General features: G+C 37.2%; 2 protein-coding genes across 3 annotated transcripts; both read left to right on the top strand.

Annotated features, from left to right (window-relative positions):
- The first annotated feature begins 308 nt into the window (after positions 1–308).
- LOC125241150 lies at positions 309–2,074 on the top strand. Its single transcript, XM_048149488.1, has 4 exons — positions 309–449; positions 546–878; positions 1,121–1,304; positions 1,641–2,074. Exons 2-4 carry the CDS (start codon positions 547–549, stop codon positions 1,785–1,787), a joined length of 663 nt encoding a protein of 220 aa, XP_048005445.1. The 5' UTR covers positions 309–449; position 546; the 3' UTR covers positions 1,788–2,074.
- Positions 2,075–11,891: 9,817 nt separating this feature from the next.
- On the top strand, positions 11,892–26,243 carry LOC125241149 (angiopoietin-related protein 7-like). Of its 2 annotated transcripts, none has more exons than XM_048149487.1 (8): positions 11,892–12,166; positions 14,011–14,152; positions 17,984–18,076; positions 18,754–18,913; positions 19,256–19,520; positions 19,946–20,072; positions 24,031–24,187; positions 24,854–26,243. In XM_048149487.1, exons 1-8 carry the CDS (start codon positions 11,905–11,907, stop codon positions 24,992–24,994), a joined length of 1,347 nt encoding a protein of 448 aa, XP_048005444.1. In that variant the 5' UTR covers positions 11,892–11,904; the 3' UTR covers positions 24,995–26,243. The 2 variants fall into 2 exon arrangements, with proteins under 2 accessions (XP_048005444.1, XP_048005443.1); XM_048149486.1 differs by having other exon boundaries at positions 18,742–18,913.
- The last annotated feature ends 65 nt before the right edge of the window (positions 26,244–26,308 follow it).

Raw genomic sequence — 26,308 nt, 5'->3', positions numbered from 1 at the left:
ACATATTCGGACATTGTTTGTAATAAGTAATAGATGTTAATAATGATAATTCTAAAATACTGATATTTAACTTATCAGTAAAAATTTAATTTATGAATAAAAATCTTTGTTACAAAATAACGTTAAACGTTCTGTGCTTGACATGGAATATTTCATATATAAACTTTTTAGAAACGTATTTCAGTGACCCCGCCATCTAGTAGCTCAAGTTGAAAGTACCAAGTTAAGAAATGTTGGTACAAAAAACTCACACGATGTAGCCACTTTCTATGCAAAAAGGGGCCTCTTCTAAGTTTCCTGCCCCTGCGCGAACCGACGCTACGCCACCGAACGACTTCTCGTCGCAACTTAGCTTTGTGTTAAAATAATCTATTACGCTGGTATTAAACGTGTTTTGTGCGAATTCCAAGAATCCTATATTACTCATTTTGAATTGGTTACATTACAAAGTAAGTTACAGTTTACTTTTATTTGAAATGCCTTTTATAACTTTATGTTATTATTTTTTGTTATGCTTTGTCTACTATGTTTATAATATCTTACAGAATGTCTAACGAGACCAACGAACAGACGTGTCAACTATTGAACAATGAAATAAAAGCGTTACAATCACAATGCAAAGAGTTATGTTACATTATAGACAACAAGGAACCTCTGGACATAAGGACAATCAATTCCCACAATGTTAACGAAAAGATGTTGTGTAGCATTGAAAGTCTGGCTAAGCACATCCAGAACGAAGAAACGCCAATTATTACTGATAGTAATGTGAACACTAGCACATTTTTGACTGAACTTAAAGACAAAATAGTACAAGTGGAAGAGCTTACAGCATTTACTGCTGGCGCAGTCCAAGACGTTTACAATGAAAATAACAGGTGAGTTTCTGGATACATAATTAGGACTTTTTAATTAAGATTACATTAATTTGGTGTACCCAATTTCAGTGGATGTTTTGAAAAAGATGATGAAACATTAAATAAATTAAACAAATTAGTACAATAGTGGTGATTGTGTGCTTATTAAAACAATTGTAGGCTGCCTAATTACATTAATTTAGATTGTGTATTGTTTATCAGTCATATAACACAGCTGTTGAATTATTGAAACATTTTTTTAGATTGAAAGCAAGTATCAAGATAGTCCAAGAAGCCAAGTCGCGGCCATGGGCAGGAAGGCGCGCCGTGCAGCCCGACCATCTGCAGCACGCCAAGCAACGCTTCCGCACCATGAAGACAGAGCTGCATGGTCTCATACATTCACTCTTCCCTGGGGCTTCTGATGCCATTATGGGAGTTTTAGCAGTATGATTAACTTTATATTAGCATATTTATTTATTTTATTTGAACAAACAAAGACTTCTACCATGAAGATCAAACAGCTTTGTGGAATGAGAAATGTAACAAAGGTACATGTTCCCAAAACTTAGCTTATTCTGGCAGTGTATGACAGGGCGTACAACATATTTGAATCTCTTTTTTGTTTCATATTTTTCGTAGCAATATTTAGTACTATTTAGTGCCAAAGAGTTGAATCCACAACCACAAGCTTTGTGCCAAATTAAGCATTAAACTTGTCAAAAACAATATATATATAAGTTCTAGCACTTTTAGCTATACAAAACATTTTCTTTCTTTCAGGAACTGATGAAAGAAAAAATGGATCAGACTTCCAGTGGCTACATCCAGGTGACTCCAGAGAACTATCATCTGATGGAATTGCTTAAAGACAAGAACATTACATCTGCCAACCCATACAACAAAATGGAGGTCAAATTAGCTTTTTAGACTTTTGAGTATAGGTAGATTATATTCTTGATTTCATGATTATGACAAGGGTTCCCAAACATATTTACAGCTGGGTTATTTCACCCTTTTGCTGACAATATGTCGGCAGGCATAGGACTGTCAGTGATTATATGAAGGCACTTGCCCTATGTGTAGGGTAGGGACTAATTGACTGACTTATATAATATTGTGTTACTTATTTAGTTATTAAACAAACTACAATTGTCTCATAGTTATATACTCTGAATAATGTTTTATTATAACAGTAATAAAAGGCCTCGAAAGCACATTTTTGTTTTATTTACGTTTTTTTTTGCTTAGGCGCCCTTGATTCTGGATTCCTAGGCTAGGCCGTCGTCTCTGTTGGCCACATAGTCTTTTTTGTTAACACATTGGCTACCAAAAATGTCTCACTACGTCAGAAACTGGTCGTAATTTATCATCGACCGCTTGTACAGCGAGAACCCGCCCAGCGGGTACTCCAGCATCTGAAAAAAATTTACGAGTGCCCACCAGGCGGGTTCTTGGTTGCGAAAGTGTTAAATAAAAAAAAACTTTAAAAAAATTGTTATTTTAAGTTACATGTCTGTCTTTCAGTCACAAGTTTACATAGGTATGTGTATTGTGTACCTACCAAATTTCAAGTTGGTTTAGTCGTTTAGGAGAAAATTGGCTGTGACAGACGCACGAGTGATTCTATAAGGGTCCCGTTTTTCCATTTTGAGGTACGGAACCCTGAAAATTAATTTATAGATGATAAATGTTATATAACCTCTGACTTCAAATGACTCCTTGGTACCCACAGATGTAGTGCGAAAAGGGTTTCCTTCGTATTTTTCCGGAAACGTTCGTATTTGTCATGCTAGTTCAGTCAATGCAAAGACCTTCAATGTCAGTACATCTTGTACTGAGACTGATTGAAATAGCATGACACGTTCGTACGTTTCCGCAACAATACTAAGGCAAATCTTTTCGTACTACATCTGCATCGTGTTACTGTTACATAACAGTGTGATGATTGATAAAGTAAGAATGTTTCAGTTGTGATGACGTATAACGAGTGTGAAGCTGTTCGTGAAGGTGCAGAATGTGTTCGGAGTGTGTAAGGTGTTCGCATGCCTCGTCGTCATAGGAGGCGGGATATATGAGATAGCTAGAGGTAAGAAGGTACCACTTTTTTTTTAACCAAGAAAATTGATTATTACTCAGTACATACTAGTCTGACTACAGATTTATGATGGAGATGCTGGGATCTCTGCTTACAAAAAGAAAAAGACCACACACGCCAGTAGCGGCCGTTGGAACTAATGACACCATATAATTTATAATGGAATAACCACGATATTAAAATTTTGAAAAATCCCCCGAGCGCGATATAGTAGACCGATTTTCATGAAACATAGCTAAGAACACTCCCGACTAACTCAGCTTTCAGACAAAAAATAACTAAATCGGTTCATCCGTTTGGGAGCTACGATGCCACAGACAGACACGTCAAACTTGTAACACCCCGTCGTTTTTGCGTCGGGGGTTGAAAACACCCGTTATGCACGTAGCGAATACGTGGCATTCCATCTCCATCTTAAGAGTACTTATGCTTATTGCAAATTAAGATCTCTTACCAAAGATCCTGTTCAAATTTCTGATAGAAAGTACCTTATTGCACTTAAAGCACACGGGACTCTTCTTAATGGAAGACCAGTGGCCCATTTCTCAAAGCTGAAAGTTACAAGCAGTGTAGCCAGATCTACGGAAAAGTCTGTAGATCTACGGATTTCGGGGCTTCAATACAGACCTACGGATTTTTTTGAAATTTCTACGGAATTCCAATAACACAATTTTTTACTAAATTATACATGTGAGCAATAAAGATATTGTGAGTTATTGCTAATAACGAAACGTCGGATTTCGGTTTCCATTTACTTCCACAATGGTTCACTATGCAATACATAGCTCAGAACTTAAGTAAATCGTCGAAAAACGTTTATTTTGCAAAATAAATCTCTGAATCGGTGAATGAATTTTGACAATTCTGTGATATCCATAGATATATATAAAATTCTTGGTTATTGCCCGTCTGTCACGCTTCGGATGTGCTTCGGACTCAATTCGGACTATAGCGACTATTTATACTTTTGCGTTTCGTTACACGCCGCTCACGCTGTACAAGATCTAACTTTCTAAGGCTACACTAATGTAGTAAAAGGGAACGGAATTGAAGCGTACCAATACCTTTGGTAGGTACGCACTGTAATAATATGGCGAAAAAGTAGAAGTGCTACATACACTTCTACTTTTCATTACTCATTATTTATGCTTCAATATAGTCTGTCAAACAGAGGTGTGTGTGTTTGCAAAAAAGCGCGAAATTTTAATTCTTCATGGCTTTTAATTATCCTATTTTTTTTAAATTTTCCGCTTTTTCTAGAGACGGAATCGGCCATAAAAACTTAAAGGAAAAGTCTGTAGAACTACGGATTTTTTAAATTGCGATCTACGGAATTCTACGGATATTTTGGCCGCAGCCTACAGATTTACAGAATTATAATCTGGCAACACTGCACTGCGATCGCTTTGCTTACCCCCTCCATGCACTTCGCACGAAGCCAATATGCCTGGTTTCATTTATCGCCCGTATTACGTTTACAGGCTGTATGTGCATATAGATTGGTCCCATTCTTATCAAACCCAGTTCTGATAATTGGATTTTGGAGAAATTGAGGGAACTCCTCCAATCTTAAAGGCGATGATACCCGAGAAAGGCCGAATGGTTAACTAACTGATTTTAATTGTATTTATATTATGTAGGTACCTATTTCAATCATAGATACATCCTCCTTGCGTTATCCCGGCATTCGCCACGGCTCATGGGAGCCTGGGGTCCGCTTTGACAATTAATCGCAAGATTTGGCGTAGGCACTAGTTTTTACGAAAGCGACTATGTCAAACGTTGCTACATAATCCAAATAATGCGGCAGTATTTGCTCGTTTACTGTCCCAACCGTCAATATTACAGTAGTAACCTAGAGAGTAGATAGAGGTCTCAAAAGTAATTTTCATAATGTTTGTTTTGTATTGTGTGCATGCGTGCATCTGTTAAGTGATGAGATTATTTTGTTGAAAAAAAAACCGGCCAAGTGCGACTCGAATTCGCTCACCGAGGGTTCCGTACAAAATTCAATATAACTCTACAGACTTTACTAGATCCCTCAAGATTAAATTTCCCTCATAACAAGTTATATTTAACATACAATTTTATTTAGACAACGTCCAAAGAAAACAAAGATATTTCAACTTCAATAGTTTATTATGACTTATCGTAAGGATGCTCCTGACCCGACCTTAAAAATCTTAAAAACGCGATGTAGGAAATGAGCGTTCATCGTACAGCGACATCTATCGGCAACTTAAGTAAACTAATGTACGCGAGCTTAAAGTATGGAAGATGATTTTTATGGGATAATTATTTATTTCGTGAACTGATTTTAACCATTTTTCTTTATTTGAAAGCGGGTTTTTAATTGTTATTCTGTACAACTTACAGGTACAATAAACACCCGAAAGGGTAGTTAAATTTAAAATGTAAATCTGAAAGGTTTTTTTTTTATAATTTTTTTTTCCTGTAATATTTTTGGTAAACTTCGGAAATGGGGGGGGGGGGGGGGTCCGACAAAAAATTTTTTTTCCACAGCGAAAAGAATATAAAAAATAGATTTGATATGTACAGTTTGAGTTCTTTCTAACGATATCCCAATGGGTCACTTGACATAATTTACAGTTTGCCTCCCTTTCATTTTGGCCATTTTCTATAATTAATATTAATATATAAAAAAAAATACTTTCAATTTGTAGACGTTAACAATGTTCATAACCATTCCAAATTTCATATCGATCGCATAAGTAGTTCTCGAGATATTAAGTAATGTACGGACAGACAGACAGATGGACAGAGCGGCACCATAAGGATTCCTTTTGTACCTTTTTGGAACGGAACCCTAAAAATGAGATTACTATACACGGGAGTTTATATATGAACTGTTGAAGGAAGTGCAGTTTAAAAATGGTTTCCCGAGGCACGCACATTTTCACACGAAACTTCCAAACAGGACTTCTTAGAGCGGAAGCCACTTAAAGCAACAACTCAGCGACGAGATGTTATTAAAATAAGTTAGTATTATACTTATCTCTTAGTTCGTGGGCCGTCATTGTAGCTCGCACGGCCCTCGCAGACAGCAGTCCACTTATTATGTTACTCTTAAATATAATTCTCAGTATCTCACTGCTTACTACTATTTCTAACTGCAAGGAAACTAAAAAAAAAATAATAAACAGGGACGATATGTTGAATGAAGATGGAAATTCGTATTTAGACGAAAAACTAAAAACAATGAGGCCTTCAGTTAAGGGCGAAGCGGTAGTTGAAAAATTTGTGGAAACCCTAATGTCCAGTGAAAGGTATTTAAAATTGGTAGAGACCGTCGAGCGCAAGTTGACGCATCTCGATAATAGTTTTCACGAAAAGACATCCAGCGTCGTGAAATATTTGACAGAAATTCTGAGGATGTTACAACCCTTACCTGACATGGAGGAGTTGCTGAAAACTATTCGGGTGAGCCTGGAGTCTGTGTCCGAGACCCTGAATCGCATACCAGGTAAGTACCTATTTACTAGGTATTATCATTCTTAGTGTAAGGATGTGAAGGTGGTCATACAAATGCAGTTAGAGCGTTTAGCGTAGTCGCTTTGAACGGACTCAGTAGGGGATAGCGGACTGCGAAGTGCGAAAGGTTTTAGTAAAAAAGAAAATCTTATAATGGAGGCTCTGAAATAACGGAAGACATAATACAAGGTAATATAGGGCTGATATTGGCAAGAAAATATCTACTGCAGTCTATCTGAATAGAAAATATTTCTTTGTTACAAATTATACATTTTATGTTCATGTGAACATGAAACTGCTCAAGTTCCAGTGCCACTCTTCGCATTTAAGGGGTTTAAAAAATAAACGAAATCGTGATATTCTATTGACAGATTGCTAGCACAACACGACTTCCACGAGAAAAAAGTGAGTGGTGAAATTCTTAGCCGTCCCCACCCGTCACAAATATACCATAATTCACACGCATATTATATTATACGTACCCAAAGTAATGTTACCTATATTTTCCCGCATTATGTAAGTTCGACCCGCCTATACTTTTCTCCATCAAAAAATATTAAAAATATTAAACTTAAACAAATGTGGTAAAAAATTATTAAGTATTACTGGCCCCGTAGCCGAATGGCATTTCTCCGACGCCAAACGAAAGCGATACGCCGCTGGCTCTGTCGCGCCAATACGCAAGCGCGATAGAGATAGATATCTACTAGCGCTTCGTTTCGTGAGCGTTTCGTGAGCGATTGTGCCATTCGGCTAGCCACCCTGGATGTCGACTAAGAATATTGTCTTTGACTACAACTTACAACGAATACGCCATATCCTTAAATACCTACTCATATACTGCCTTATCTCAAAGAGCGTTTCAAGTTTCTCTCTTCTATCAGATGTTCTCAAACTCATATTCTTGCTCCCCCACCATCTACTTCTAAATTCTATAGCAACTCTTTTACCTTCCGGGCTGTACGGTTGTGGAATTCCTTACCAGTAGAATTAAGACTTGCAAAATCTCTTCCAATTTTCAAAAATCAGCTTAAATTATACTATCTATCTCTATCTTAAGTTGCCATTTTTATTTATTGTATTTATGTATGTATGTATGTATGTAAGGTATATTTATTTATGTATTCGGTATATATGTATGTGTGTTTGTGTTGGTTTTCTCTATATTTTTTGTTCTTGCACTGCCTGTTAACTTTTGTTTCTGTTCCGTTTTTCCAGCTACCCTAAGGTTGTCTGGAAGAGATCGCTTTTTAGCGATAAGACCGCCTGTTGTTACCTAGTTATACTCTCACTAAACATTCTGTATACATATAACATGTAAAGTGGTGCAATAAAGAATATTTACTTACTTACTTACTTACTACCTACTTACATAATTTATGTAACTTGTATACATGTATAATATGTACTTGTAGAGCAATTGCGAATTATTGCAAGCAAGAAACTCTCTAATGCTAAAAAAACGAGGTATGGGAAAATTATTTTGAACTTGAAAGGTTGAACAGTCTTTGAAAAAAATACCGGAAACTACGGAACCCTACACGCTTTTGGCCGGTTTTCATCATGACATACAATCAAGAAACTAGTAGCTCTCTAGCTATATTATTTATTACAGAGCTACGAGCTTGCGCACCTCTAGGTTGCTTGCAGACCTTGCAGTAGCTGGGCTATGTACAGTCGAGTTCATAAATATGTGTTCATTTATTCACCTTAACTTGTTGCAACAAGGTGAAAATAGTTATTTGTTATACAAGGGGGCAAAGTTGTATTTTAACGACGAGTGTGGAATTGAAAAACGAGCAAGTGAAAGGATTCTATAGTTGAACCACGAGCGAAGCGAGTGGTTCGAGAATAGAATCCTGAACTTGCGAGTTTTTTAACACACGAGAAGTAAAATACATTTGCACCCGAGTGTAACATACAACTTTTCCCCTCACTATAGCGAGGAAACTACAACGCAAAAAATGCGTTTATCACTGCTTCCAGTAGTTCCACAGGAGGTAAATCATCTTTATTACTAGATTCACCTACTTTTATAAATTTTAAAGCAGTTAATTTGATTTTATTCAAGGTCAAATTACTTTACCCACTAGTGGATAAAATGCGTTTTTACCCGCTGGTATTAAAGGACAAAACACGTGTTTCCGAGCTAGTGAGGGGAAAAATGTATTCATATTGCACATAGCGAAGTATTGTAATGTTTGATTAATTAATGTCATGAAATTAAGATGAATGAAGTGTGACATTTCGTTAGCGGGCTCTCCTTTGTTAACCAAGTATGATATAAACTAGAGATCGTCATATTGGGAATATTCGGTATTCGGCATATTCGGCATAATTATGTACATTATCCTTATTCGGACTGAATAAACAAAGTAAATAACTGGCGTATAATTTGTTTCGTAACTCAACAGATAATGACATCTGATTTTAGTGTGTGTGTGGATTGAGTGAGCACCTTCCGAAAATAAAAAAAAATATGCTGATCATTTAGTAAAAGTTCTAAAACAATTGTAAAACGAATCTCTGAATTTGTAAAAAGATAAATCAAAAGATACAGCCATTAACATGTGCTCACTCAGTTCTCACAAACTACCAACGAAAACAGTGAATATATTCATTTAACATATAATATTTATATACTAACATTTAGTAAAAAATAGGCCAACCTACCTCTATAAATATTAGATCACCTAGTGACGTATTAAATTTTTTACAAATAGTTTCTTATGCTCACTCAATCCACACACTTTTGAAAAGCCGAATTTTGATAAAAAACATAAGATTTAGACCGCTATTATGTGTGTATAGTTTAGTAAAAGTGAAATGGGAATTTGTAAAATACAAAACGAACCACTAACGTGTCAGGTTTTTTTATAATAAATTTTTGTAAGTGCTCACTCAGTCCACACGTTTTGAGAAAGTTAAAAATGTAAATATCTTACGATTTGTAGCACCTAAGACACTCGAAAGTACTTCAACATTTAGTAAAAATTTTTACTAAATATCCACCATCTAATATTTTATATTCGTTGTCTGGTTTTAAAGATATTCAGACATAACTTTTCTCATACAAATGTATCAAGTAGGGTGACCACACTATGTCGGCTCCTGATTTTCCCCACCTTCCCATTGTCATATTGAGATTGGGGAGTTTCGTTCGTTTAATTTTGATAATATTAAACTAATACCATATTAATTATCCATCTGCAAACTGTTTTTAGGTTATGTTCTTGGCCTAGTGATGATGTGTATTGTGTAATTTTTATCGACGTCAGGATAATAACCATATCGACATGCATGCATTAAAAAGGACATGAATGATAATTGGTAAGAAACAAAGAATATAATACTTCACTAGTAAAAAACCAGAACCTGGTAATCTAATCGCGCTAACAGATGAGCGTACCGGATTTGTAAGTGGGAGCGAGAAATAGTTATTCTTTTCTCGCTCCCACTTACAAATCCGGTAAACTATTATCAAAATTGAACGAAACTCCCCAATCTCAATATGACAATGGGAAGGTGGGGAAAATCAGGAGCCGACATAGTGTGGTCACCCTGCTTGATACATTTGTATGAGAAAAGTTATGTCTGAATATCTTTAAAACCAGACAACGAATATAAAATATTAGATGGTGGATATTTAGTAAAAATTTTTACTAAATGTTGAAGTACTTTCGAGTGTCTTAGGTGCTACAAATCGTAAGATATTTACATTTTTAACTTTCTCAAAACGTGTGGACTGAGTGAGCACTTACAAAAATTTATTATAAAAAAACCTGACACGTTAGTGGTTCGTTTTGTATTTTACAAATTCCCATTTCACTTTTACTAAACTATACACATATAATAGCGGTCTAAATCTTATGTTTTTTATCAAAATTCGGCTTTTCAAAAGTGTGTGGATTGAGTGAGCATAAGAAACTATTTGTAAAAAATTTAATACGTCACTAGGTGATCTAATATTTATAGAGGTAGGTTGGCCTATTTTTTACTAAATGTTAGTATATAAATATTATATGTTAAATGAATATATTCACTGTTTTCGTTGGTAGTTTGTGAGAACTGAGTGAGCACATGTTAATGGCTGTATCTTTTGATTTATCTTTTTACAAATTCAGAGATTCGTTTTACAATTGTTTTAGAACTTTTACTAAATGATCAGCATATTTTTTTTTATTTTCGGAAGGTGCTCACTCAATCCACACACACACCTGATTTTAACATTTTTAACATTCTAAGCCATAACTACCATAAAGAGATAAATACCTACCTATGCGCTCAAATAGAAATAAAATTAAATATTTTATAAAAGAAAATGTATTCCTATGTGGAAAACCATTAATTAACAGTAAAACTTTATTCTTGATATCAGCCTATTACACGATATGGCGAAACCGTATATTCGTAATCGGCAAAGTCTGTATTCGGCTTGGGCTCATCTCTAAATTATGAACAACCCAGCGTTTGGTAAATACCTACTCCAAACAGTCTATCGAAATACCTAACTCTAATTTACCTGGGGCTCCACACGGTTTTCATCGAGTTTTGACAAGTTTTGAGTTGAAACTCCTGTACCTACTTACTACAGATAGTATTATAAGGCAAACCATTAGGTTCTTTAATCTTTTATCTCTATTCGTAAGAGCCATATTTTGAAAAAAAAATTGTACTTATTAATAAAATAAGTACTTATTTTTTAAATGATTTTTTGAAACATGGTGTAAAAAATATCCTAAATTTGATTTTAGTGAAGGATTTTGCATAAGTATGTACATGAAATTGACATGTTTGGATTTACCTACCTTTGACTTTCCTAAATCTTCAAGAGAGATTTTAATTTTAAACTAATTAAAACTAAAGTAATGACAAAAAAACCCGTTGTTAGGCCTAAAATTGGTCAACTTTGATGCCAAATGTCACAGAAACAATGAGCTGTAAGTAATTATGAGTTACTATTTTGCTTAAAGACGATGCTGTTAATCTGATAGGCTTTAGAAACTACTATTTATATTATAATATCAATGGAATCAAGTCTCAGGCATGCCCCTTAACCAATAACCCTGACATACGGTGGTGTGTGTAGTCCGGGTCACTATAGTATGTAGCATAGGTAATTCCTATTGTGTTTGTGTTGTTTTTATTGTTTGTTTCGAATTAGTAAACAACGCGCTTTATTCGTTATTGGATATAGATGTCAGTCGCTTCGATTCGCGCGAACAGATGACATCTTATCAAATCATCATGTTTAGTGCGGTTCTCCATTTTTCTTGCTTATTTATAACATTAGTCGATAGCTCAAGTAAAGAAAACAAAGTTAAACCATTGGTAGATACGTCAAACGACGCCCTGTGGAAGGAATATGAACATGAATTAAACGACGCCATGATGTACTCCAAAAGGCGTGAAAATATCACCAGGCAAGCGGAGACTGACGCCGTTATAGAAAAAATTATGGAAACTATTGCATCTAGCGAGAAGTATTTGAAAAAAGTTGACAGTATCGATTACAAGCTTAATCGGTTGGACATCGAAGTTCACGACAAAACAAATGATATTTTAAAATATCTGGGTGAAATAATGAAATCGATTCGAGGACAAGGAACGGTGTTCAAGGCGGGGTCGATGATGGATCACCTGATAACGGAGGTGGGCGCCGTGAAGAAGATGCTGATGCTGCAGGGCACGCCGCGCGCCGCCGCCCCCGGCCCCTCTGGTCAGTGTCGGCGCGCCGAACCGCCCAAATTATTCCTGTGCACTCATGCAATTTATTCTACACGGACTTCACGGAGATTACCTACCAGATACATGCAATTGATGCATACCAATTAAATTCCTCCTCGGAGTTTTCTTTTATGCATACTTTAATCCTTGCTACATACATATTATCGATTGTCTGTATTTACAATCCCTGTGTGTACAATCCCGCTTAGTTAGTTCATCAATCGGTGACTAATTAAGTCGGTTTGTATGGCCCGACTTCGCATACATATCGTAAAAACCGCTTAAAAATACGGCACTTAATTAGTTTTTCACAACACCAACTGGTAAAGGCTCTCTTTGCTATTAGAAAACAGATAGCAAAATTGTATTTTATCCACAAGAGTGCAAAGTAATTTCATACAAATTTTAACTTGATGTCTAAGCTAACTGGTAGGTAGATTTTACTTATAAATGATGATTTTGGTTAAAAAATAATGATTTTTTAAATTGATGGATTTGATTTAGTTTAATGTTAATGTTTTATACTTAGTCAGTACTTTGTTCATGTTGGTGTGGTGAAAAATTTTGTGTTACACTCGGTACGCTCGCGCTTCAAGATCGGAATCTTTCGCTTACTCCGGTATCAATATTGGCACGTGTCGTGCGGTTAAACAACAAGTTTGCCCCCTTGTAAAACAATAGTTATTTTCCCCTCACTAGCTCGGAAACACGTGTTTTGTCCTTTAATACCAGCGGGTAAAAACGCATTTTATCCACTAGTGGGTAAAGTAATTTGACCTTGAATAAAGTCAAATTAACTGCTTTAAAATTGATAAAAAGTAGGTGAATCTAGTAATAAAGATGATTTACCACCTGTGGAACTACTGGAAGCAGTGATAAACGCATTTTTTGCGTTGTAGTTTCCTCGCTATAGTGAGGGGAAAAGTTTTGTGTTACACTCGGGTGCAAATGTATTTTACTTCTCGTGTGTTAAAAAAACTCGCAAGTTCAGGATCCTATTCTCGAACCACTCGCTTCGCTCGTGGTTCAACTATAGAATCCTTTCACTTGCTCGTTTCTCAATTCCACACTCGGCGTTAAAATACAACTTTGCACTCTTGTATAACAAATAACTATTGTTATACAAGGGGGCAAAGTTGTATTTTAACGCCGAGTGTGGAATTGAAGAACGAGCAAGTGAAAGGATTCCATAGTTGAACCACGAGCGAAGCGAGTGGTTCGAGAATAGAATCCTGAACTTGCGAGTTTTTTAACACACGAGAAGTAAAATACATTTGCACCCGAGTGTAACACAAAACTTTTCCCCTCACTATAGCGAGGAAACTACAACGCAAAAAATGCATTTATCGCTGCTTCCAGTAGTTCCACAGGTGGTAAATCATCTTTATTACTAGATTCACTTACTTTTATTAATTTTAAAGCAGTTAATTTGACTTTATTTAAGGTCAAATTACTTTACCCACTAGTGGATAAAATGCGTTTTTACCCGCTGGTATTAAAGGACAAAACACGTGTTTCCGAGCTAGTAAGGGGAAAATAACTATTTGAGCGTATTGCATATATCAACGCACGGCCGAAACCTTCATAGATATTCCAAATTTGGCACGTAAGTTCCTTATAAGGTGTAGTGGAGCACTAAGATTTTTTTTTTTCAAAATTCACCTCCTAAGGGGGTGAAATGGGGGGGGGTGTCTAAAGTTTGTACGGGAAAACAAGATTTAGGTTAGTACGCGGGCGAAGCCGCGGGAAAAGCTAGTTGAATAATATCTTTAAATGTAGATGTTTGAGTTGAGTTGAGTTTTCCGTAAATATATGAAGTGTAATTGTTGGTGGCAGTGGGGCGCACGGTGGACTCGGGGCTGGAGGAGCGGCTGTCGCAGCTGGAGGGCTCGGTGCGCACCGCCGCGGCCGGCATCGACACCATCATGGCCACCATCGCCGAGGTCAAGAACCGCCCCTACTCCTCCAAGGATCATAAGTTTGTATTCATTATTTTTATATAACACTAAATGCGGGTCTAGCACGCTAGTCTAATACACCCTCCCAAGACTATGGGACATGAGCGGAAAGTACCTTAAATATCGTAGATAGGGTATTTTGCTAAAAGAAGACTTTATTTTATTTTTAAGACTAAGTAAAACTACATTCATTGATTTTTAAATAATTACATGGTTAAACCGGGAATCAAACCCGCTACACGAGAAAAAAGACATCCTGTGATTTTGTCATACCGATCGAATCGGCTTCATCATAAGGATTATTTTTCTCTAAATAACATAGTGTCGGACATAAAAGGAAGACCATGAATTTTAACATTTTACATGGCATAGTCCTTAGCCTTAAATTTTGTCCATACATTTTTCAAAAAAAAAAAATGTTTGAATGCAGTTTACCAAGTTTTAAAAATAAAATAAAGTCTTCTTTCAGCAATATATCCTATCTGTGATATTTTACGTACTTTCCCTTCATGTCCCATGGTCTTGGGACCCCCTGTATAGCTTGGACATAGCCTATCGCGTTGGTGCGTCCTTTTCGCAATTACAGAAGGAGCGAAAAGGACGGACCGACTCGATGGCCATATCACGCGATCATGATTTCCCGCCTGGTTACAAAATCGTGGTGTACGCACTAGATATCCGAAAAATGACAGAAAGAATTCGGATGACGGAGATCGGATGTAGTGAGTAAAGTAGCGTACAAATAGTTCTACGCCTATGACAGATCTTATTTTACGGATTCGGATCGAACGTAGTGCGAAACGGCTCTTACGGGATTTACGTGGCCACCGGTTGAAACGCTTGGAGAAATGCCCAAACTTAGTCCGTTTTCACATTATCCGATCCAATATCGGATGTCGGAGGGATTTCAATGGAAAAAAACCCGGCCAAGTGCGAGTCAGACTCGCCCACCGAGGGTTCCGTATCCGTACAAACTTACAAAAGTTAAAATAATCTCATGTATCTCATACAACTAACATCTCATATAACTTTAAAGATTTGACTATAATTACCTATAGGTACAGCGCCATCTCTCGGTGATTTCGCTAACTCATTTGCGCGGCCTGTTTAGTATGTTAGTTTTTCATTTATGATGTCAACCGATTTAGACAGTTTTTTCTTTATTTAAAAGAGATTTTTTTACGTATAATCTCGTATTATTTGAAGTTCGATATAATCTGCAAAGGTGGTTAAATTGAAAATTAAAATCTGAAAAGTTTTTTGTGAATTAAAAAAAGTTTCCAAGGTAAATACACGATTTTATTTTTCCTGTAAAATTTAGCATAAAAGCAATATTTCGTAAAAATTTCATAATTTATCGTTGGTAAACTTCCGAGATAAGCGGGGGGGGGGGGGGGGGGGGGGGGGCGTATTTTTTTTTCACATTTCCCTTCATAATTCTTTTTTTTTTCCACAACAAAAATTTGAGCTCTTTCTAAAGATACCCCACTTGTAACTTGACATTTACAGTTTGAAATGTGATAGAGGGACAGACGGACAGAGCGGCGCCATAAGGGTTCCTTTTGTACCTTTTTGGTACGGAACCCTAAAAATCCAAGATGGAGCCTGTAATGTATGATATATCGGTCCTACATCCGATATCGGATCGGATAAAGTGAAAACGCACTTACAGTCTGTTGATTCGTAATGGCATCATGTTTAACAAAAGTTAGATTCGACAAATTCGAATCATACCGAATATACATAGTAAGTATATGGTATTATTGGATTCTTGCACATGTATCCCACGCCAATAGAGAAGTAATGTAAACAAATATGACTACTGAGAGTGATAAAAACATTACAAGGGTAGGGAGTGATGAACCTCCACCACAGATTATTAATACTAATACTAGGCCTCCACGCAACGGATAAACAACATTTTCAGTTACCTACAAATAGGTGTATGAAAAGCTTTTTTTCAGTACAGATGGAGTTCTTTTACGCACTTGTGCGAGAAGTGGTTATATGTCAGGTCGAAACTTCGGATGGCCATTTGTACTGAAAAACTTAAATCGACACGAGTTTCGAATTTCCTTTTCGCACGAGTATTGTACGACGTTTTTCAGTACAGATGGCCATCCGAAGTTTCGACCTGACATATAATGTACTATTCTTAAACATGCAATGAAATATTGTCTTTACGTTACTTATAAAGGACTCGGAACCTCGGAAGTAGCCACGAAGTATCGCTTTTGGGCGCAAAAACTCGAGAGGCCTTGCAAAGTAACATATTTTATTTTATTTTATTTTTAACATTGTCATTCCTACGGCTGTCTGGTTTAACCAAAAGCAGGATTGCTTTTAGAGGTCGGTTGTCACGTTGTTAGAGTAAAATGTCGGGAGCAAAGGCTGTTATCACAGCTTTTTTATGTCATTACGTGTTTGTGAAAAAGCACTATATATGCCTCGGCGTGAAACCGGATTCCCGACCTCGTATCCCTATCCGGATCCGGATCCCACTTGGCTGGAAATCCTCATTTTTCCGGCCTCTTATGTAACACTATTTTATATATGTTTTGAGGATCTCAGAAACGGCTCTAACGATTTTCATGAAATTTCAATTTTCATGTTTTTCGAGCGAAGGTGTTTGTCTTCCAGACATTATTTAATAGAAGTAGGTATTTTATTTGGCAAATGTTGACTTAAGTGAGTTTTCACATTATCCGATCCGATATATATATATATATATATATATATATATATATTTTTTTTTAAATAATAAACGGGCTTACTCTTGGCCACAGACTAGCCAAAGGCAAAGACGTGGCCTACGATGGATATCGGATGTAGGAAGGATTTCAAAGGAAAAAACAAAGATGGCGGCGTAAATATATGGAATATCGGTCCGACATCCGATATCGGATCGGATAATGTGAAAACGCACTAATACGTAGCTGTAATAATAGGCGGGCAAGTTGGGATCTAGAATTTAACTATGCAACCCGCGGAATGAATAAAAATAGACTTCAAAACGCTGTAACTATTTCATTGAGACCTACATGTGGTTCCCCGAGAGTGATTCAGGAGATGTGAATGAATCAACCTGTATAACTATTAGGTGCCTACTTAACTACTATACAGTATGTCTACTATTTTGTTAATAAAAATTCTTTACTGTTGTATTTTGTTATGATATTAGACAACAATGCGGAATAATTCAAAACAAGCTGAGTCGCCCATGAGCAAAATGTTTATTTAGGTACGTAGTCGAACAATGTAAATATTTATACTATTGACAGCGTTCTTTTGCCTAGATTATTTTACAAGACCTAGGCTGCCTTTTCTTCAGAAGTCGATCAAGATCTCATTTAGGATGCAGAAAGCTGATGGCAACTGTTTTGTACCAGTGTTTGCGATTTTAATGATTATTTATATATTCTAATGAACACAAGTTAAATTATAATCTATTGAAAATATTTCAACTTGTGCTGTCTTAAAGTAGTCACACTACTATGTATATAAATTAAAACCGAAATAAATTACACATATGAAAGAAAAAGTGACCAAGTCCTCTGGTGCCTGAGGCTCCAGAGGACTTGGTCACTTTTTCTTTCATATGTGTAATTTATTTCGGTTTTTATTTATATATTATCTACTAGATACTATTGAAAAAAAAAATCCCAACTGATACTTCCGTAAAATACCGATACTTGCCAACGAAGTTATGGAGGAGGGAAATTATGAAGGTACTACACTAATTATGATTTAAATGGCACAATGCTCCCCGCTTGCGCCCTTACAGCTTCACGTCATCGCCACAGATAACACGAACGTTATTAGGTAGATAGTAACAGTCAGCTTGGTTTCAGATCTGAGCCGATGGCGGTCGACACTTCAAGCCTCATCTCCGAATTCCGAAGGACTTTGCTGGAGCATAAATCAGCTAAAAAATGTGATTGCAAGTAAGTATATTATAATTATTATGGCTGCTTCCGCCTGTTGCCTATTTTTGATGATTCACTACGTATTTGCTTATTTTATAGCATCAGAAAGATAAACCTTGGAGTCTTATATTTCATATCGAACAGTTTTCGTTAAACCTTTGACATGACAATAATATTTATCGAATGGTTGAACTTAACCTACTATTGTGTTGGTACTGTTTTTAAACATGATCATTGGTAAATATACTACGCAGGATAGTAAACAATGGCTTCTTCATTCAATACGCGGAACATGTTTTTATACTATACGCGTAGATAATACAGTGCCCTAATAATGCTTGCTTGACCTTTAATTGCCCGTTTCCTATTTAATTGCCCGTTGGTAAGTAGGAAGTGAAATATTGAACCACGAATCTGGTTCGCAAAGAGCGTGGCGAGGGTTTAAAGTCACCGGTTAAAGAAATTCCGCCACTGAGTGAATATACCTACACAATTTTATTAAAGTTTATGTACTTAACATAAACGAAACGTAGAATATTCTTGTTTATTAGCAACATGCGGCTTTGGTAGTATGAAACAATTTATCCCCGCTAAGTTATAATTTATAGATGCCGTTTGCTTATTTTTACTTAATCTCCCCATTACCTACACTACAATAGGGATTTAAGTAATAGGTATTTGAGCTTTGCGCGCAGGACGTCAAGCCGCATTGACAGGTCGGAGCGTTACCCACTGGACTGCTACGAGATCCAGATGCAGGGCTTCAACGTGTCCGGCATCTTTAAGATCCACCCCGACGGCACGGACCCCTTCTACGTGCTGTGCGACCTCTCCACCGCGGGCGGCGGCTGGACGGTAACACGCCAAGACACCCTACTATTATTTACATGTGCACAGTAACAACGAGCTAACGACCGAGGTCGTTTACTTACAATGGTATATCTGCTCCCCAGCCGAAAATCAACAACTTACGGCTTGCTGCTCTAACATGGTTGCTGTGGTTTTGTTAAATGCATTACGATTAAATTATTAAGAGTAAACTAATTATTACCGAGATAAGTGTACCTCCTACCAATGTTCGTCCAAGTACAGAAAACAATCAAAAATACTCAAAAAAAGATGGTTGTCGACTTGCGGAAAATACCCAATACAACTTACTTACTATGGAACAATTGATCACATTTGATAAAACCGCAGGTGTTCCAAAACCGTTTCGACGGGTCTCAAGATTTCTACAAAAGCTGGACCGACTACAAGTACGGGTTCGGAAACCTGGCGGGCGAGTTCTGGTTGGGGCTGGACAAGCTGCACTACCTCACCAACCAGAAGCTGTACGAGCTGCGCGTCGAGCTGGAGACGCAGAACGGGCACGAGGCCTACGCCGCCTACTCCGTGCTCACCATCGGCCCCGAGTACGAGGGCTACCGGATGAGCACTCTGGGCACGTATTATGGGACGGCTGGTACGTAACTCAACGGAAAACACATCACTTCTTATGAGTGTCTAATGTAAAAGGTTAATCTTGATAGCATGCTAAAATTACATGGGCTTAAAATGGGGACCAAATGTTCTATCGAAAATTAATGTCGGAAAAAAGATCATGGGAAATAGGTAAGTCCACTCGAACTAAGTCGTGGGAAACAGCTTTAATAATAATATACATTACATATACCCAGTGTATGTCCTTTGTCCACGTACATATTTTATATTATAAGGCCCACTTGAACCAACCACTTACCTCAGGGTTATTAGTGGGCTGTCATCCTGTCAAATTCCTCATAAAAAGGTGGGTTAACCCTCGGGTTAACTCTCCTTTTTCGTTGGTGCAAGTGGCCCTAAATGACATAGATAATCACAACAGACAGTAATGGAAGTTTATGAAAACAGGCGATTCTCTATCATACCACGCCGGGCAGAAGTTCTCGGCTATGGATATGGACCACGACGAGTGGAAGGACGGCTCGTGCGCGGTCGAGCACGGCGGAGCCTGGTGGTACAAGGAATGCGACAAGAGGTACGCTACCAGCTACCTTCCAACGACTTACAACTTCATATTTAACACTCATAAAAACAAGTCAAAAACAGTCAAAGCGGACCCCAGGCTCTCATGAGCCGTGGCAAATGCCGGGATAACGCAAGAAGGATGATGTGTACTTGCTATATTTGTAGCACGTATTAAGTTTATTGATCTCTGTTTGGCCCAAATATTAAGTGGTAAAGATTAAAAAATGTCTGGCATTACGTTCGCCTTTTGAACAATTTTTAACCGCCTTCCAAATCTCAAGGGAAGGGGTTCTCAATTCGTCTGTATTTTTTTTTAATGTTTGTTCCTCGATATCTCCGTCGTTACTGGACCGATTTTGAAAATTTTTTTTTTGATTGAATGTATATGCATACAGATTGGTCCCATTTTTCTCAGAACCCAGTTCTGATGATGGGATCCTGGAGAAATAGAGGGAACTCCTCAAATCTGAAAGGCATACATATGGTGATTTTTGTGTTTTTAAAGGAACAGCATGCATTTACGTACGGAACAGTGACATTTGGTGCAGTGAAACTCCTGATGATGGTCAGAATGGAACTCCTCAAATCTGAACGGCACACTTATAGTGACTTTGGTATTTTTATAAGAACAGCATGCACTTACGTCCAGAACAGTGACATTTGGTGCAGTGGAACTGCTTATGAAGAGTGAGCCGCCCCTGGTTAGAGTTCCGTTCTGATAATCATTCTCATCTGTAAGTACTTCAGAATCATCCAAATTCCAAAATTGGTTCAGAAATGACGGAGATATCGAATAACAAACATTAAAAAATATACAGACGAATTGATAACATAATCCAACATTTGAAAGTATTTATCACCAGAACTAGGGTATGCAAAAACCGGTTAACTTAAAAAACCGGTTAATAACCGAGACTTTTCCTTCAAAACCGGTTAACCGGTTATTAACCGGTTTTGAGGATTTTTGGTAAATGGCCGTACTACGCTATAATTACCATTACCTTTAAGAATTCTGATGATGATATCGTAGCAGGTATTACTTGCACGATGAAGATCATTTTTATCCAGTTTTTGGAAAGAGCGTAGCCGTGTTTGCATAGAAAATCGGCCCTTTCGCCAAATGTTCACTGTAAATTTTTTTTAAAGAGCTCTCATGACAAATATTATTTACTGTAAGTTTGAGGTTTCTATCTTTTTTATTTTCTGAGATATGATTTTTTTATTAATTTACATAATATCCATTTTTTTCAACATTGGGTAATGCGATTCACTTGAACTTTTGGGACAATAATATACATGTAATGACTCACATGTTCTAGCAATAATATTTAATAGTGCCGAAAAAAATCTTGGCTTAAAGTAGGAAACAAAATTTCAGTATTTTTTTCTCGCTTTTTAGAAAAGCGACACCTACAGTTCTTTGTCAAGTAATTGCTTATATAAAGGCCTGCAACATATATTTTTTTTTCAAAATAATCCAGTAGGTACTTCATACTAGAAAATGGAATAATAAAGGATACTACCCATACCGCAAACGAGCTACACAGTAAATAGGTGAATTTTAGTCGTAATACCTTTATGAATGCAATCTTCCAGTACCAATATTGTTAATAATAAAGAGGTTTGCGACTAAAATTCACCTATTTACTGTGTAGCTCGTTTGCGGTATGGGTAGTATCCTTTATTATTCCATTTTCTAGTATGAAGTACCTCCTGGATTATTTTGAAAAAAATATATATTGCGGGCCTTTATATAAGCAATTACTTGACAAAGAACTATAGGTGTCGCTTTTCTAAAAAGCGAGAAAAAAATACTGAAGATTTGTTTCTTACTTTAAGCCAAGATTTTTTTCGGCACTATTAAATATTATTGCTAGAACATGTGAGTCATTACATGTATATTATTGTCCCAAAAGTTCAAGTGAATCGCATTAGCCAATGTTGAAAAAAATGGATATTATGTAAATTAATAAAAAAATCATATCTCAGAAAATAAAAAAGATAGAAACCTCAAACTTACAGTAAATAATATTTGTCACGAGAGCTCTTTAAAAAAAAATTACAGTGAACATTTGGCGAAAGGGCCGATTTTCTATGCAAACACGGCTACGCTCTTTGGTAAATGCGGAAATTGCTAAAAAAAGGCTTGTGTGGTTTGAATGTGATTCGACAGTTGCGTTTTCTAGGCATGTCGCGAAGGACTACAGCTCCCAGAGCCCAAAGTAATACAAGCAATTGATGTAAGAAAACCAAGATCTCCATTTTACCTTTCTTTTAAAAAATATAGTTTGAAATATACGGTAGACTCCGGTTACAACGACGCTCAAAGGACCGCTGATATTACGTCGTACTAACCAGATGTCGTACAAAACAAATTTCATTTCTTTTAATTAAAAGTAATATCTACATCTCTATTACTAAAACATTTCAATCAATAGGTTTATTTACAGGGTATTATTATCATCATAGTATTAATACCTTATTTTATTGTGACTTGTTTAGTTAGAAAAGTCCTTCTTAGTATGCGTGCTTGCTCATCATTTGTAAGTAAAGCTAGTTTATACGCAATCGAAAAATACAAATTGGGTTCTATTTAGCTTATAATATTAGACCCGAGGCGAACAAATTGTTAAAATTTTAACTGCAATACTCCAAAAAGTTACTTGGCCACAATGTAATCTTGCTACTTGTTGTAGGCAAGACTGGGGGCCGTGCTCGGGTGGAAGTAGCCTTGTTTCCTCAATTTACTAGTAAAACTAAAAACGTTGTCGCTCGTCGTTGCAACCGGACTTGACGGACGGATTCTGTGTAAAATGTGTCGTAAAAAGCGGCTGGTCGTTCAAATCGGAGTCGTAATAAACGGATGTACTTTCATACTATCACATACGAAAACCAAATAAATACCTGTGCTTATGTCGTTGTAAGAGGCTGGACGTTAGGTCTATGCGGAGTCGAAATATACTAACTGCACTGTACTGTATTGTATAAAATGTGTAATTGAGTAGACTCGGGACAGTCGGGACTCATTAGGATTCCGTAGTCAACTAGGAACCCTTATAGTTTCGCCATGTCTGTCTGTCCGTCCGTCCGTCCGTCCGCGGATAATCTCAGTGACTAGAAAGCTGAAATTTGGTACCAATATGTATATCAATCACGCCGATAAAGTGGTAAAATAAAAAGTGGAAAAAAATGCTTTGTTAGGGTACCCCCCTACATGTAAAGTGGGGACTGATTTTTTTTTCATTGCAACCCCAACGTGTGATATATTGTTGGATAGGTATGGTAGGAAAAAAAAGTGTGTCCCCCCCCCCTCTAACTTTTGAACCATATGTTTAAAAAATGTGAAAAAAATCACAAAAGTACAACTTTATAAAGACTTTTTAGGAAAATTGTTTTGAACTTGATAGGTTCAGTAGTTTTTGAGAAAAATACGGAAAACTACGGAACCCTACACTGAGCGTAGCCCGACACGCTCTTGGCCGGTTTTTTTAAAATAAAATCATTACAGATAATAATGTTGTCAATGAAAAGTAATGAATAAATCTTTATTATTACAAAACATTAAATAATTACGTATTTTTGAACCTTTTAATGCCGAATTTTCCAAATTTTGAGAAATAAATACAGTTTCGGTTATTAACCGGTTAGAGACTATAAAAACCGGTTTTTAACAGAGGCCAAAAAGTCTCGGTTAACCGGTTTTTCGGTTAACCGGTTTGCACACCCTAACCAGAACCCCAAAGGAAGGCGGTTTTTTTTTCTTAAAAATTATTACTGATCAATAAAGTTTAATGAACTATACTTAATAAAAGTCGGCGTTAATGACCTCCACTCAATTATTATAATTATAGTGCACGGTTTCTGTGGTATTGAAAATTTAGGCCTAACAGATTAGTTTGCTGATTTGATTTACGTACTACAGCTGACTAATCATTGTCGCTTCATTTATAAGTATTGCGTGCTTCCAGTAACCTAAACGGATTATACGTGAACTCGGACGAGCGGCGCGCGCACACCATCTACTGGATCTCGTTCAAGGGCCCCAGCCTGCCGATCACGCGCACCAAGATGATGATCCGCCCGCTGCCCGCGCGCCGCCCCGTCGACTACCCCGATCAAATGCGGGTACATTAATCTCATCTCACTTGTTAACTTAGTAGCAAGGACCATATAATACCGGGACAGACAAAGCCCATACAAAAAACCGTACCCCCGAAATGTATGGGCCTTTTAGGCTTAAAACTAGATGGTGATGTTTCGCAGCCTAGAAGTGGCCAAAATAATATTTTCCCCAAATATTTTTGCGTGTTTTTATTTTTTATAAGAACAAATGACATGCTTCTTTATTATCACGTCAATACACATATTGAAAAAAATAAATTTGTAGGCATCATTAGTATAGTATTTAATAGGTGGCGCTAAAAAATCGAGGTACAATTCTTATTTATTCTATTATCGGGGAAATCATAATTATCTTTGTTTTCAAAGGAAATTGACTACCTACAGGAGCTATTAGTCTATTACAAAACGGTACCTAACAAAGTCTTTCCATCCAAAATGATGTGCACAATTAGGACGACTTTTTGATGGTATGTCTAATGAAAACGTTATTGTTATTGATTTCGAGGCATAAGGACTCTACTATGACGAGAGCTGCGATATTTAAATAGAAATCCATTGTTCGAGCCGAGGCAGGCAGCCTGTTTCGAGGCGCGTTTACGAGTAGTATGTGTGTTTGGTTTTGGGCCATTGCCTCGTGGCGCTTGATGAAAATGAATGATTATTTTACAGCATATGACGGAGATGCGCAGCGACGTGCAGGGTCACGTGAAGCCCTTGCACGGCAAAGCCGTGAAGAGCAAGGCGCGCCGCCCCGACTACCGCCTCGGCCAGCCCACCGGCGGCGACAACTTTTACACCGGCTACACGTAGCGCCCAGGTCCACCCCGGCCTCTCACTAAAACACTCATCTATACTTTTAGACGGCCGCTTCTCCTAGGCTGGAAACAGTGCTCGACCGGTGGTCTATGCGTATCATACGCGCCGATCGCACGCGCTGGTGATCAGTCGTGATCAAGCGTTTAGATGCGACCGACGGCCGACGCGGACGGTACGATGCGTACGCTAGTTAAATTGTACGTTATCCGTCGCTTAGATCAGCGTCGCATTGAACGCACGTAAGGTACAACTTCGACGCACGTCAGTCAACCGACGAGCTCTACCGATGGTCACCGTACGCGCGTAACAGTAAATCAGCGCTGTACTGTAATTCTTCATACATTTTCAATTTTTCATTGATAGAATATAACTACGGCAAGCACTGTTTCTAGCCTAAACCTACACGCCAAGACATAGAGCCCGCCTGGCGGACATACATTGCATCCTCACCTCAGCCGGTTGCTATTTTGCTTCCAATTTTATCACTTATCCACGATGAGACATCTGTCACTCTCACACTGACATAGTTGCAAAAGCGTGACAGATACTTTATCCCATCTTTATCCACACAAGTGATAAAATTGGAAGCCTAATACGCCGGCAGGGCTGACACTAACAGAAAGGTTTCAAATGAAAATACCTACTTCTGATTATTCTGAATGTAAATACTTCTGTTCTGATTATTATGTATGTCGTCGAAAAGTAGGTACGCACAGTTGATTATTATATTTTATTAGTTCGCCTTATATTTTTATTTACTTCACCTAATGCGATTAGGAAATAAAAATTATTATCAGTCAGTTACGTTGTATAATACACAGGTATACCTAAGTTAGGTTTACGAATATTTAGTAACTACAGGTGCACACTTTATTTCAACAGCACTCATAGGATGATTTGTGAAAAATTTGGAGGAAAATACACCAAGAAATTCAGTATTCAGTACCGACCTAACAGCATTCTAATTTCTAAGCTACATTTCTCAGAAGAATACATTAAATCAGTAATCATTATACATAACTGCACTACAACTGCATGGAAGCAAAACGTAACAAGTAGCTTTGAACAGTTACGGTAATTAGTACGATTGTGCACAAAAAATAACGTCGCAACTTTTATTACAAAAGGATCCATTTGAAGTTTTCGACCCGGGGTTTTTTCCAACTGACTTGAGCACCGATGTAAGACTGATTTTTCTGTGTTATTTCGTGTGTGCAATATTAATAAATGTTGATGAATTAGCTTTGTGTGATTTCATTTATTCCCTACTACCCCACTGCATGCATTATAGATTTAATTTTATCCACG

Source organism: Leguminivora glycinivorella, chromosome Z (assembly GCF_023078275.1).
Source record: "Leguminivora glycinivorella isolate SPB_JAAS2020 chromosome Z, LegGlyc_1.1, whole genome shotgun sequence".
NCBI classification, from domain to species: Eukaryota; Metazoa; Arthropoda; class Insecta; order Lepidoptera; family Tortricidae; genus Leguminivora; species Leguminivora glycinivorella.
Note: the sequence above shows the minus strand (reverse complement) of the source record. Positions and strands in the feature narration are given on the sequence as shown.